The sequence below is a fragment of the Saccopteryx bilineata genome, chromosome 9, assembly GCF_036850765.1.
Source record: "Saccopteryx bilineata isolate mSacBil1 chromosome 9, mSacBil1_pri_phased_curated, whole genome shotgun sequence".
In the NCBI taxonomy this organism is placed as follows: Eukaryota; Metazoa; Chordata; class Mammalia; order Chiroptera; family Emballonuridae; genus Saccopteryx; species Saccopteryx bilineata.
Genome location: NC_089498.1, coordinates 17,043,260 through 17,057,978, shown reverse-complemented (window position 1 = coordinate 17,057,978; position 14,719 = coordinate 17,043,260). Strand labels below are relative to the sequence as shown.

The 14,719-nt window shown below is 43.5% G+C and overlaps 1 protein-coding gene and 1 pseudogene across 1 annotated transcript; one reads left to right on the top strand and one right to left on the bottom strand.

The window, feature by feature from the left end:
* Nucleotides 1–213: 213 nt before the first annotated feature.
* LOC136312939 (chemokine-like factor) lies at nt 214–13,750 on the bottom strand. The gene is made up of 4 exons (XM_066242942.1): nt 13,679–13,750; nt 12,566–12,724; nt 7,252–7,347; nt 214–330 (listed from the first exon to the last, which is right to left on the bottom strand). The coding sequence occupies exons 1-4, from the start codon at nt 13,748–13,750 to the stop codon at nt 214–216; spliced, it is 444 nt and encodes a 147-aa protein (XP_066099039.1).
* Nucleotides 7,819–8,391, top strand: LOC136313299 (HAUS augmin-like complex subunit 2 pseudogene; annotated as a pseudogene).
* Nucleotides 13,751–14,719: the final 969 nt, after the last annotated feature.

The following is a 14,719-nucleotide window of genomic DNA, read 5'->3' as shown; positions in this document are numbered from 1 at the left end:
CTTCTCTGCCACCCCCACACAGACACGGAAGACCCGATTGACCCCATCCAGGCTTTCAGAAGTTACAGTACTGGTGAACGTGGGGCGCTGAGTTCCTAAATCTCTTCCCCCAGTTCCGTATGGAGATTCAAATGAGAACAACTGGACAAATCATGTGGGAGAATAAAGGGATATGTTTAATATATACTATGAAGGAATATAAAATTATACAACTTATATTTTGTCATGAACAGTTTTTTTCTGATAAGGACCACTTGGATTAAGTAGAAGTTTCCGGTAGATAAGAGCCCCGTCCGCAATGGAGCACGCCACTAGCAGCAGCCCAAAGACCTGGAAACAAAGAAACCGTGTCACTGCTGTGGCTGTGATCTGGACTTCCGTCCTTCCACACAGGTGTTTTAAGTGGTCTTTCCACTGGCTTCCTCTCCTGAGAGGGTACTGGGACTGCTGCCTACTGTGCCCCCTCATGAGAAAATGGGAAGAGACCTCATTTCATCCTCACTCCCAAGTTTTCCCAATACCTGCCTCAAGAAAGGGAAAGGGTGATTTAAGTGAGCAGAAATAATCTTGAAGTGGTGTGGGCTCTGAAATAAATACTTGTGTGCATCGCTTGACTTGCTCCTGGGGTGTCTTGTTTAAAGGCCAGCTGATGGTAGTTAGTGATCAGTCAGCATTTATATCTCCACTGTTGAAAAGTTTGACTTTCCTGTTGAAGACTCTACTGGAGGAAGGGTCAAAGTTAACACCAGCTCAAGATTTAGCTGTGGCAATAGTAGCTGTGATGAAAGCTTTGGAGAACTGGAGTGACAAAATAATTTAGAGCCGTGATGTTGAACCGTTTATAAAAACCGCCCACTTTTTCAGTGCTGGTCAACCTGGTCCCTCCCACCCACTAGTGGGCGTTCCATGTTTCATGGTGGGCGGTAGTGGAGCAACCAACCGGCGCTGTGATTGGCTCACCATGAAAAGCTGGTCCGCCCTATAGTGGGCGGGAGGGACCAGGTTGACCAGCACTGCAAAAGCGGGCTTTTTTTATAAAAAGGTTTGCCATCACGGATCTAGAGTGATCTTTCAGAGGCTGGGCTACATCCCTGTTAGGGATGGGACTCTAAATAGGATTTAGTGTAGGAATATGCTATGAAACCTATGGAGTTAGCGTAATTAATTAGAGGCAGGAGAAGGCCCTGAGCAGATGCGAGTCCAGGGGCTTCTCTGACCCATACTGGAAACAGTGCATGCTGGAAACAGCAAAACAGCAGGATAAGATTCAGCAAAAAGAAATGTTTATAGGCTCTCAGAACAGAGATTAGGAGTCAGCATGTTCCTTGTCCTTTACCCCTAAAAACTTTTTGTTTTCTTGAGTTATTTTACTTGCTAATACCTGAGTAAGTCTATGGACAGGGCTTCAGTCCTTCGGTCTGCTGACCAAGGCTGTTGTCTCTCACTGGCCCCTCGGAGCATGTCATCTGGTCTCTGAGTAGTTCATTGGCACCGTAACAAGTGGTGCCCCATGTAAGGACTAAGTTAGTAATTAGTAATTTTAGATTGATACTTTTATGAACATATTTTATGACCTTTAGAAACAGGTTCTTTTATTGGCAAACATATTTTAGAAGACAACAGAGATAACAGAAACCTTTTGTAAACCTAGGTAAAACAAACATATGTTTTTGTTAAGAACTTTAAAAAACATTAATTAAATTTAAACTAGTAATATCAAATGCTTTTCTAGACCACCTGGTTAAAAAAATTGATATAACTTTATTTTTACAGTATACTAATAATTGTAGAGAATGCAAGACTATTTATCCTTGGCAGGCTTCCAGGATGACTGAAAAGAAGGGAGGTCATGGGCTACTGAGCCGCTTGGATTTTAAAAGTGTCTCCCCTTTTTTTTCTCTTTTTCATCAAGGTCCTGGCATGATCCCTCCCATTTTTATAGCCTGCCTTGAGTTTAAAGGTGCCCTGGATCCAAACCTAACATTCCAGCCCTTTGTTTTTCAAGGAAAAGGGGCAAAGGTATCCTCTTCTGTAGCTACTTCCCTCTGGCTAGCGTCAGTGCAATATCTAGGGGGAGGAACTGGTCTGAGCTTTGGGCTAGGTGGTGAGAACAGTTTCTTTTTTTCATTTTTCCGAAGTTGGAAACAGGGAGGCAGTCAGACAGATTCCCGCATGCGCCCCACCGGGACCCACCCGGCACGCCCACTAGGGGGCGACGTCCCACCCCGGGGCATCGCTCTGCCCACTCCAGCGCCTGAGGCAGAGGCCACAGAGCCATCCCCAGCGCCCCGGCCTTCCCCGCTCCAATGGAGCCTCGGCTGCGGGAGGGGAAGAGAGAGACAGAGAGGAAGGAGAGGAGGAGGAGTGGAGAAGCAGATGGGCGCCTCTCCTGTGTGCCCTGGCCGGGAATTGAACCCAGTACCCCGCACACCAGGCCGACGCTCCACCGCTGAGCCAACCGGCCAGGGCCTAAGAACAGTTTTTACTAGCCCTTTCTAATCCCAAGGAGTCATTTTATATCCCGTTCCAAATGCTTCAACCATCCCCTTGGTAAAAGTGCTCTGTAACCCATTTTTCTTGATACTTTTTCTAAATTCCTTAAAAACCTGAAATGGCAAGGGCTTATACCGCACAGGCTGACCAGGGGTCCTGATCGCTGGATAAGCTTGTACAAATTTCCCATCTTTCTCTAATCCTTCCTGGAGACATCTCTCAATCTTATCTTCATATGGAGAAGGAGCTGGGAGTGGCTCACTGGAGAGGGGGGTCTTATAGGGTGTAGCAGAAGCCTGCTCCTCAGGATTGAGGGTATTCTTTTCCTGTGCCTGAGTAGGCAACAGAAACTCCAGTCCGTGAGATGTTGAACTGTGATGGGGCCGATGGGACTATGGAGCCACCGTCCAACTTTTTCCCAATCTTCTAAGTCTAAACTTCCCTCCTTCAGATACCAAGGGCATATTTGTCAAACATTGAGCAAGGGAACAGTTAAATTTCTATTCCTTACCTGACACCCTGCGGCTCAGAGGAGTCTCTGTAACTGTAATTTGTTACTCCACTGCTCAGGGGAAAGGGAATTCCCCATGATGAAGGAGAGAGGAAGGGAAAGGGAAATCCCCTGGCCTGATCCCCAAAAGTGACCTCACTGCAAGCATTCAAGGGCTATTTCTCTGTTGCTTGTGTCCCTTACCACATGGGATGGGCAAACGTCCTTTTCCTTTGCCAGGCTTCGGGTGGTCATTTTTTCTGGTACCTTGTGTGGAGCACCACTTGTCTCAGCGACAATGAACTACTGGGAGTAGTAAACCTTATGTTTGGTCCCCGTTCCTCACACGGGGCACCACTTGTCGCAGCAACAATGAACTACTGGGAGTAGTAAACCTTACGTTTGGTCCCTGTTCCTCAAATGGGCACCACTTGTCTCAGCGACAATGAACTACTGGGAGTAGTAAACCTTATGTTTGGTCCCCGTTCCTCACATGGGGCACCACTTGTCGCAGCAACAATGAACTACTGGGAGTAGTAAACCTTACGTTTGGTCCCTGTTCCTCAAATGGGCACCACTTGTCTCAGCGACAATGAACTACTGGGAGTAGTAAACCTTATGTTTGGTCCCCGTTCCTCACACGGGGCACCACTTGTCGCAGCAACAATGAACTACTGGGAGTAGTAAACCTTACGTTTGGTCCCTGTTCCTCAAATGGGCACCACTTGTCTCAGCGACAATGAACTACTGGGAGTAGTAAACCTTATGTTTGGTCCCCGTTCCTCACATGGGGCACCACTTGTCGCAGCGACAATGAACTACTGGGAGTAGTAAACCTTATGTTTGGTCCCCGTTCCTCACACGGGGCACCACTTGTCGCAGCAACAATGAACTACTGGGAGTAGTAAACCTTACGTTTGGTCCCCATTCCTCAAATGGGGCACCACTTGTCGCAGCGACAATGATCTACTGGGAGTAGTAAACCTTACGTTTGGTCCTCGTTCCTCAAATGGGGCACCACTTGTCGCAGCGACAATGAACTACTGGGAGTAGTAAACCTTATGTTTGGTCCCCGTTCCTCACACGGGCACCACTTGTCGAAGCAACAATGAACCACTGGGAGTAGTAAACCTTATGTTTGGTCCCCATTCCTCAAATGGGGCACCACTTGTCGCAGTGACAGTGAACTACTTGGAGCTCAGATGACATGCTCTGAGGGGCTGAGGGGAGACAACAGCCTCATCAGCAGACCAAAGGACTGAAGCCCCATCCCCAGCCTTACTCAGATATTTATTAGCAAGTACAAATAGCTCAAAGGAAGCAGACAAAAAAAGTTTTCATGGGGTGAAGTAAAGGACAAGGTATATGTTGACTCCTAATCTCTGTTCTGAGAGCCTAAACATTTCTTGTTGCTGAATTTTATCCCGCTGTTTTGCTGTATCCAGCACACACTGTTTCTAGTATGGGTCAGAGAGGCCCCTGGACTCTCGTCTGCTCAGGGCCTTTGCCCTAAGGTGCTTCTCTGCCTCTTATTGTTTACCCTAACTCTGCAAGACTTCACTGCATATTCGTACACCTTAGGAACATAAAATTGAGGTGAAAGGAATCAACTGGAACGTGGTCTCTAGGTAGCCTGGTTGCTCTCTGAGAGCTGGTGCCTGGGCTGGAGAGGGGGATGTCATTCCCTGCATGCCATCTGCTCAGCTCCATCTAAAGGCCTGATGGTCTGTCTTTCTGGCTCCAGACACCGTGTCTTTCCACTCTCAATCTCAAGCTCAGCTTCCTGGGTCCTGACCACACTACATTCCTCCTACCTATCCTTTCATGACTGGTACCGTGCATGTTGCTGGTTCTCCCACCTGGAAACCCCTCCCCTTTCCTCCTCTACTCCTGGCCAACTCTGATTCTACTGACAAAATGTAGCTGCTCCTCTTCCCTGTGCCCTGTCAACAGTTTACAGAGAGGTGTTTGCACTTCTGTCTTGCATTAGACTCTGAGTAGCTTGAGTAAAGGGCTCTCGTTCTAGTCCAGTGCCATCCAAAAGAAATATAATGTTAATCACCAATGAAAGTAAGTCACATAATTAGAGGTCCCTAAAAGCACATTAAAAAGTGAAGAAAAACAAGTGAAATTGAGTTTAATAATATATTTTATTTAGCCCGATAGATACAAAATATCATTTTAATATATCATTAATATAAAGAAGTTATTAATGAAATATTAAACATTCTATTTCTGGGGTAGTAAGTCTTGAAACCCAGTGTGTATCTTACATGTAAGGCTCTTCCCAATAGAGACCAATCACATATATTTCCAGTACTCAGTAGCCACATGTGACCAGTGGCTACCATGCTGGGCAGCACAGCTCTATACTTTGTCAGCACCTACTAACGGGCACTTAAGAAGCAAATGAATGAATGAGTAAATAAGTGAATAAAAGTAAATCCTAGGCCTAGTCCCTCTCTCTCCATTTAGAGGATAAGTTTTTTTTTTTCAGAGACAGAAAGAGGGATAGACAGGGACAGACAGAAATGGAGAGATGAGAAGCATTAATCATTAGTTTTTTATTGCACATTGCAACACCTTAGTTGTTCACTGATTGCTTTCTCATATGTGCCTTGACCGCAGGCCTTCAGCAGACCGAGTAATCCCTTGCTCGAGCCAGCGACCTTGGGTCCAAGCTGGTGAGCTTTTGTTCAAACTAGATGAGCCCTCACTCAAGCTGGTGACCTCGGGGTATCGAACCTGGGTCCTCGGCATCCCAGTCCGACGCTCTATCCACTGCACCACCGCCTGGTCAGGCATAGGATAAGGTTATTTATTTATTTTTTTTGTTTCGTTTTTTACAGAGACAGAGAGAGGTACAGATAGGGACAGACAGACAGGAACGGAGAGAGATGAGAAGCATCAGTCATCAGTTTTTCGTTGTGACACCTTAGTTGTTCATTGATTGCTTTCTCATATGTGCCATGACCATGGGCCTTTAGCAGACCAAGTAACCCCTTGCTTGAGCCAGCGACGTTGGGTCCAAGCTCACTTTTGCTCAAACCAGATGAGCCCGCGCTCAAACTGGCGACCTTGGGGTCTTGAACCTGGGTCCTTGGCATCCCAGTCTGACGCTCTACCCACTGTGCCACCACCTGGTCAGGTGGATAAGGTTATTTTTGAAGACAACAAGGGATGGGGGTAGATAACGAGGGGAAATTGCTGTTATAGCACTCACTTTCTTATTTCTAAAATAATTCCCATTCTTCATTAAGTTGCTTAGGACCTAATTAGGGAGATGAAAATCCATGGATTCTGAAATACATGACTATCTTACTGCAGTCAATTCTCCTATGTCGCCTATATTATAAAAAGGCAAGAAGTAGGAAGGAGTTTACTTAAGAACTTGCTAATTCGCTTCTCTAGATCAGAACCTAGAAAATTCAAATGAGTTTGAACCTTCTATAAGAAATCTCAGAAGACTATCTGATGGGTCTATTTCAATTACACACTTGACTTCTAGGATAAAGTCTGATTAAACTGATCTGATTTGGGTCTCATCAAGCAGTGTTTAATCCTTTAGTTACAGAGCTTCCTACCACCATTTCCATCTCATGTGATGTCTGTCGTATTCCCTCTGAAGAAGGATCTGGACAAGAAACAACAGCTCAGAATAGTCTGTCTCACCTTAACAAGTGTTATTTTTTTTTTTCAAAGGGAGAGTTTGCAAAACTCCCTCATGGCATTTTTGCTTGACATCAAGTCTCTAGGAGCTAAGTGTTTGTTGTATCTGATTCCAGTAGCTTTTCTCAGTCTAGTCTAGCCCTGCATACCTGTGACAAGCAGGTATGATCCTCTTTATTTGTTTAACTTTAGTTTTAAATCATAGTTGTTTTTTTTTTAGATTTTATTTATTGATTTTCGAGAGAGAGGGAGAGAAAGAGAGGGAGAGAAAGAGAGAGGAGAGGGAAGCATCAACTCATAATAGTTGTTTCTTGTATGTGCCTTGACCAGGCAAGCCCAGGGTTTTGAACTGGCAACCTCAGCGTTTCAGGTCAACACTTTATCTACTGCAACACCATAGGTCAGTCTGAAACCATATATTTTTGCACATTAATCACGGCAATTATTCATACAAAAAATATTAAGCCCCTAGTTATGGTATTCTGGCCTATGAAACTCAAGGATGAGTACAGTATACGTTTCTGTTATTGTATCTATTTTTCAAACAAATTTGAATTTGATCAAACCTAAAGGAAGAAACCAAAAACACCTCCACTTACCCCTCCGAGGACTATATCTGTGGTTGTTTCTGGTAGCAGTGCCAACACAGACACAATAATCATGAAAACTGTTGTTACCATTGAGTTGATAATATCCTGTTAACACACAACAGAAAGGTCAGTTTCACATGAAGATCTGAAGATAACAAAAACAACAACAAAAAGAATGAGCTCCTTAAAGATTTTCAAACTTCCATCTTATGAAACAAATTTATTTAGCGTTAATCTGTTAGGAAATAAAACTGCCACAGTAAAATGAGACATATATTATGTGTGGCCTACAAGAGTGCCTAGTAGTCCTCTTAACCTATAATACACCAGTCATTTAACTACTTAACAGGCTTATTTCTTTTTTATTTAAGTGTAGTTGGAGGGGGAACTCATCTGGTTAGGAGTGGATGATATAATATGTGGAAAGTATAAGATAGAATAGTACACTGGGAAGTCAGGATGCTCCCTTGTAATAATAGAACAAAAACTATAAGGAATCCACACTGTAAATCAAACAACTTTATTATGTTGCTAAAACGCAATTAATAAAACTAGAAGCGAAGGTGGATGTTTGCCATGGCTGCGGCCAACCCTTGGGACCAGGCGTCTGCACCAAAGGCTGCCGGGCTACTGCGGGGCCATTTTGTAACTTTGGGGATAGTCACTCAGAAGATGTTAAATAGTATATCTAAGAAATCAGCTCCTTGCTTTGTGAACTTCTCCAGGCTACAGCAGATCACAAATATTCAAGCTGAAATTAATCAGAACAACCTGGAAATTGAACTTCTAACACTAGAAAAAGATACAACATATGTTGTTCATCCTTTTTTGACTCAAAAGTGTGATACTCTGCAAAGCATGAATAATCATTTGGAAGCAGTGCTAAAAGAGAAGAGGTCCCTTAGGCAAAGATTGTTGAAACCTCTGTGCCAGAAAAACCTGCCTGTTGAAGCTGATTATCACAGATACCTGGTACATTTGCTGGAGTTAGCAATGACTTTCATTGAGAGATTAGAAAACCATCTTGAAACAATTGGAAATATTCCTCATTTAGATGCAAATCTAAAGAAAATGAGCAAGGCTTTAGCCAAGATGGATATTTTGGTGACAGAGACAGAAGAACTGACAGAGAATATACTCAAGTGGTGAGAACACCAAAAGGAAGTTTCCTCTTGTATCCCCGAAATATTAGCTGAAGAAAATATCTTCAGAAACATGATGTTATAACATCTCCTTTACCTTTTACCTCTAAAGTTCATGTCCGAACTATTAATTCCAAACAATTCAACCGATTCAGTTATTTTTACTTAATTGTGTGTGCTCGTGTGAAATCCATTGCTACTCGATGATTACATGGGTATATATATATTATATAGGCTTTATTGCTAGCAGTACTGAAAGAGCTCTCTATATCGAAGTACTACAATTCCAAGTTTGTTAAGACCAAACTAAATTTTCCTTTGTTTTTCATATATTTTCATTCCACTTTTCAATAAAATTTAAGACTGAAAATGGAACTACCATATGACCCAGCAATCCCTCTACTGGGTATATACCCCCAAAACTCAGAGACATTGATACGTAAAGATACATGTAGCCCCATGTTCATTGCAGCATTGTTCACAGTGGCCAAGACATGGAAACAACCAAAAAGCCCTTCAATAGATGACTGGATAAATAAGATGTGGCACATATACACTATAGAATACTACTCAGCCATAAGAAATGATGACATCGGATCATTTCCAACAAAATGGATGGATCTTGATAACATTATACGGAGTGAAATAAGTAAATCAGAAAAAACTAAGAACTGCATGATTCCATACATAGGTGGGACATAAAAGCGAGACTAAGAGACATGGACAAGAGTGTGGTGGTTACCAGGGAGGGGGGAAGGGAGGGAGAGGGGAAGAGGGAGAGGGAGGGACACAAAGAAAACCAGATAGAAGATGACAGAGGCAATCTGACTTTGGGTGATGGGTATGCAACATAATTGAATGACAAGATAACCTGGAGATGTTTTGTTTGAACATATGTACCCTGATATTGATGCCACCCCATTAAAATTAATAAAAATTTATTAAAAACCCCCAAAACTAGAAGCAGCGCATACTTAGGAGAAAGTGGTAATTTTTAGGAATAAACTCCCATATATTTATATACAATAGTTGGCCAATTATGGTTAGATTTCTGATGATGTAGCCCATTCATTTAATGATTTCTTGAAATGAAGAATTTTCATTCTGAATGGTGGCTTTAAGAGGTACAGCTTACATCTGAATGGATGTCTAGTGTGGGAAAGGTAGATCATCTTTGTTCTGGAATGGTTTATGTATGCTTGCAGATAACTGTAGGTGGGAAGGAACTGTCAACACAGAAATAACAAACTTCAAAACCCTGGTACCTTAAAAATGTAGTCATTAAAAAGAAAATAGGAAAGAGGTTCAATGAAGACAGGTCAAGATTAGATACAGTTAGGAAGGAAAAAACCTCTCATTTGCAGGATGTGCTAAGGCTAATGACCCTCAATGCTGGATATTTTGCTCTGTTCAAGGCAATAGACCACACCTCTACTTCAGACAGGCACCCCTGCCCCCTGAGAGTCACTTGCATATGTGCATACGAATGGCTTGGGGAAAAGCGCTGTTCTTGATTGTGTGGAGAACCACAGGAAAAAGGATACACCTGCTCCAGAACTTGGGTCTCCCCTAGGTTCCTGTCCTGCCCTTTTCTGGTCTCTCTCCTTTCACCCCATATGTTGGTATTTTCCAGTTGTGCCTTCAGCTTGCTCCACACTCTCCCTGAGACATTTAGGCCAGTCCCAGAGCTTATTTCCATCAGAGAGTGATGTGATGACTCCCAAAGCTGCAACTCTCTCTCCTCTCTCCTAAGTTTCAGGTCTGTTCTGAACCTTTCCATCTGAATAGCCCACGTGCAACTGACACCTAGAATTTCTCAAACTGAATTCATTATGTACCACTCTCCCTGGGCCTTCCTTAAACCTATTCTTCTTACTATACTTGCTATCCTATTTTTCTCTCTAGGTAGTTATTTAAATGGCAGGTATCCTTGAATCTCTTTGATTACTCAGTCCTATCCTTTCTACCTCATGAACTTTTTCTCCAGCTATTGTTATAACCTTAGTTCAGACCTTTATCTGTTTCATGCCTGGATTATGGTGACAGACTTTTAAGTGATCTCTCAGATCTACCTCTGGTTTTGTTCCACTTCAAGCCATTATTGACCCTGCCAGCAGTGCCATCTCTTAAAGTGTAAGCTGATTATGTCACTCTCCTACGTAATCTTCCAAAAACTTCCACTGGCCTTTGGGTTAAACCCAGGGCATAAAACACCTTCAGGGCTCTGACCTGCTTCTGCCTCTCAAGCCTCCACTCTTGCCCCCTCTCTTCTTCACAACTCCACATTCCTGCCATTCACAACCATGTGCAGGTCTAGGAGGGTCATGCTCCCCGCGCCCCCGTCCTCTCACATACATGGCTCCCTCTACCCTGAAACCCTTTCATCCCCCTCCTGGTCTGCTAACTCCTTTTCATCCGCCAGTCCTCAGCTCAGGCATGGTTTTCTTCAGGAAAGCCTGTTATGATTGGATCCCTTTCCCTGGCTCGGTGCCTCTACACCACCCTGGGTGTCCTCTGTCACATCACCTATTACACTGAGTTACTCATTTCTCTTTCTTGCTGGCTATACTGAAAGTTTCTCAAGTACAAGATTTGTGTTTTGTCTCATTAAAGAACTTATTACAGAACCTGGGATTAGCATATACTTAACATTTGTTGAATAAATGATTTTGTTAGATCAAGAGCAGAGTGGAAGATGGGATTCATAACAGAGTAATAACTTAGTTGACCAAATAGCACCATTTCTATTAATTAATAAGAGTAATAACTTAGTTGACCAAATAGCACCATTTCTAAAAGGTTACAATATCCGCAAAGTTTGATCCTCAGAGGATTAGAGGCTACTTTCAGTGTGCTACAAATAGTCCACTCTCCCTCTGTGTCTTCTGTTAAACTTAGGGATCCAGGTTTATTACATATAAGAAGCTCCAGAGAATTATTAGTTCTGAGAAAAATAAATGCTAAAATGTGTTGTTTTGTAAACCAAGAGAAAGCAGAGTATGAGAGCAACAATGTACTTTTTTGAGTACATTGTGGACCATATTCATCATCTCCTTGAATAAATCTTGGAATTATTTAGCTTAGGCCTTTCTGCCACTAAATGATGTTATGTAGTCTGAGGGCCAACTGACGAAGGCTTTGTAATCTCTTCTAGACTCCCTCTAGTCAGGTCCAGCACTAACGTGTAGATCAAGTAGGATTTTGGAGAGGTGCTCTGAAGATCCTGTCTAATTCCTTGCATTACCTTTTTAGGATTTCTCAGCTTGTGATTAGCCTGAAATGCTCATCAGAGGCCAATGAAGGTGGTTCCAGAAGGTAGACCTTTAAAGTCATGCTTATGGTTTGAGAGTAGGTCTAAAGTCCTCCTTCTTTAATAGGGATTATCAGCTTAGATATGAGCACATTAAGAGAATGAGACAGGTACAGCAGAGAGTCTGAGGAGGGAGATCTATCGATATAGGATTCTGGGGATAAGACTGAAAGAAGAGAGAGTTGAAGTATTTCAGTTTCTCCTAGAACCAGCTTATAGTCCAGGCTGAAGGGTATATAGATCTTAACTAATATCTTTAACTTGCCTATTTTGACAGTTTACAGAATTTGGGCATCCCACTAAGCAGGTATTCCCAATGCAATGAACATGACAGATGAAATCGATATGCTACTAAGATAAATTAAAAATTATTCAGCATTAGTGATTGCAGACATTTTTAAGTAAGATAGTTTTGTACTTTATTGAGCCTCCGAAATTATTTTGATTTTTCATTTAGTGGACAGCATTGTACAAGATACAGATACTGTGTATCTGTCTCCATCCCTACCTCCCAATTTTGAGACCCAATCAATATGCATTTTAAAAGGAGGAAAAGATTCAGAATTTTCTATAATTAATCATGATCTTAAATTTAAATTTCTTTGGAAGATTTACACTTAGTTGAATTCTCCTAAGAGAAGGGTCAGCCACATATACTTTTAGATGGAGCTCAAAAGAGAATTTATGTTCTGTGATGGCCCTGGTTTCCTGAGAATTCCCCCCCAGGGACAATACAGAACACATTAGCATATTAGCTAAGCCTAACAGTGATTCTTTACAGGCTTAAAAAAACTAAAGAATAGAGTTTATTAAAATGTCTCACTATGGCAGATAAAAGTAGTTAATTTTAATGATGAAACTGAACACTTACAAGCAAAGGCCAAAATATACAACGACTTAATCGATCAATTCTGAGCATGTATAAAATTATGAAAAACAAAGTAATGGTGGCTTCAAATCCAGTGATAACAATGTATGGTTCAGGGGCTTGTGAGATGATAAAAAAGGTCATAGACGTCATTGTTAGTGCCTATAAAGGAAAAAACCAGATTGACCAATGATTATTGAGTACAAGTTTAAGCTGTAAAAACGATCATTTAAAAAATAGCTAAATAAACCAGTTTCTGCCAGGTAAATACTTAAGAGGCATGACTAAAATGTATGGACATGTGTGTATAAGGTGGAAAGTAGTTATTTACAGCAGCTTCACTACATTACAACAGTGCACATCTATGCCTGTTACCTTTGCTTTCTGGGAATGTACTACCTTCCCAAGTGGCCATTTACTTTTGGGAATTTCCCAATATAAAATTCTTCCTCATATTAAGCGGAAGTGTTTCCCTGTAACTTTTAGCTATTTCCATCCCCCTCGTCTATTTGTCACTTCCTTAAAATTTAAACATTTGTTTTGTTCCTTCCCTCTTTCTTGAATTCCTTCAACATATTATCTTGTTGTTTCCACTTCTCTAACTAGCCAGGTCACCTTCCTCCTCATGACGAGTCATTATCTCCAAGTGTCCGTTGAGAACTGACTGCAATGCTCCCCGTGGGTCCCACGCTCCAGAAATGGGCGGTTCCGTCGTCCTGGCTCTGGGCTGTGTCCACCCTGAGCTCGGTCACAGGTCACATCAAACCTCTGACTTCCAGTGAGTGAGCACAGCACCCACCGAAACCCGCTCTTCTCATCTCTTGGCTTCTGAGCAGCGCTACTGCAACTGCCTCACCTGGGAAGCCGGGTGCCTGGTTTTGGGTCCAAGTGTGGGCTGTTCAGGTCATTATGCTGATTTTGCTTTATGATGGTGTAAGGGCCCTGAAGGGGAGCATGGTGCCTTACTTCTGTCCCTCCCCCTGGGTTCACTGTGATATGTGTTGCCTGTAGGGCAGCCTGATAAAAACCAGGTGGGGAGAGAAGCCAGGATGTTCTGGGTCCTACTTGAAAGCCCGTGAGCACGCCTGCACCGCCCCACCGCGCCGCGGCCCTCACCAGCCGCAGCATCTTCACACAGCCTTTCACGCTACAGCAGAAAGGGTGATGCTCTTGCTGCAGGGCCGGCATCGCGCCTCAAACCCAGCAGCAGCACTTGTCCTCAGCCCCGCCCCTCAGCACGCTGCTCCACCTGTCCTCCCGCGGAGGCTGCAACCGCAGCAACTGCCTCGCACCCCACAGCAACTCCCGCCTCGGCTTCCCCTTCCCGCCCTCAGGCGCGCATGCTCCACCTCTGCCCGCTCCAGTACGCATGCGTACCAGGCTGGTCCAGCTGAGCGGGCTGCAGCTGTTTTCCAGTGCCACTTTTATGTGAGCCCCGCCCCGCCCCACCATGCCAGGCACCGAAGAGCTGCTGTCCATTTCTTCCCAGTAACTTTCGCGTCAGAAAGCACTCCTTTAGGGAGCGGTGGGGAGGTAAGGCAGGGGCCCAGGAGTGGTGGCTGTCCTGCCACCCCCCAGGCTCTGGACAACTCAAATGCTATTTCTCTAGTCACTCCCTCTGAACTAGCCACCACCCCTCTCCTCATAGCATTTATCACTAGCCGCTTTGTACAGAGCTGAAGCATAGAAACTGCACTAAAGCAGGGACCTGCCAGTCTGCTTCTGTCCCTGCAGGGACATGTGTAGTCTGTACTGATGGCCTGGGCCTCAAACCCTGTTTCTGCCCTCAGGGGATCCTGGCCTGGGTTTGTGAGCCTGTTTGTTCCGCATACTTTTATTTTGGCCTCCCCCTCACTGGTGCTTGTCTCCCATAGAACAGCCTGTGGCCCTTCAGATACTCAGTTCAATTCGTGTTTTTCCAGTGCTCCTGTGAAGCCATAGCGCCACCATCTTGAAGTCTTTCATGTTAAAGGGATGTTTTTGTAAATAGGCTATTCTAACAGGTGTGAGGTGATATCTTATTGAGGTTTTGATTTGCATTTCCCTGATTATCAGTGATGTTGAGCATTATTCATGTGCGTTGGCCATTTGGAAATAGACATTTGGAAAAATGTCTATTCAAGTACTCTGCCCATTTTTGAATCAGGCTATTTTTTA

What these genes read in the sequence shown, in the direction of transcription:
- LOC136312939 (XM_066242942.1), bottom strand. Translation starts at nt 13,750, where the DNA reads ATGCCGGCCCTGCAGCAAGAGCATCACCCTTTCTGCTGTAGCGTGAAA. An exon ending in GTGTGAAGATGCTGCGGCTG is followed by an intron (nt 12,725 to 13,678) that starts GTGAGGGCCGCG and finishes TTTCCTTTATAG; the next exon opens with GCACTAACAATGACGTCTAT. An exon ending in CAGATATAGTCCTCGGAGGG is followed by an intron (nt 331 to 7,251) that starts GTAAGTGGAGGT and finishes CTTTGTTTCCAG; the next exon opens with GTCTTTGGGCTGCTGCTAGT.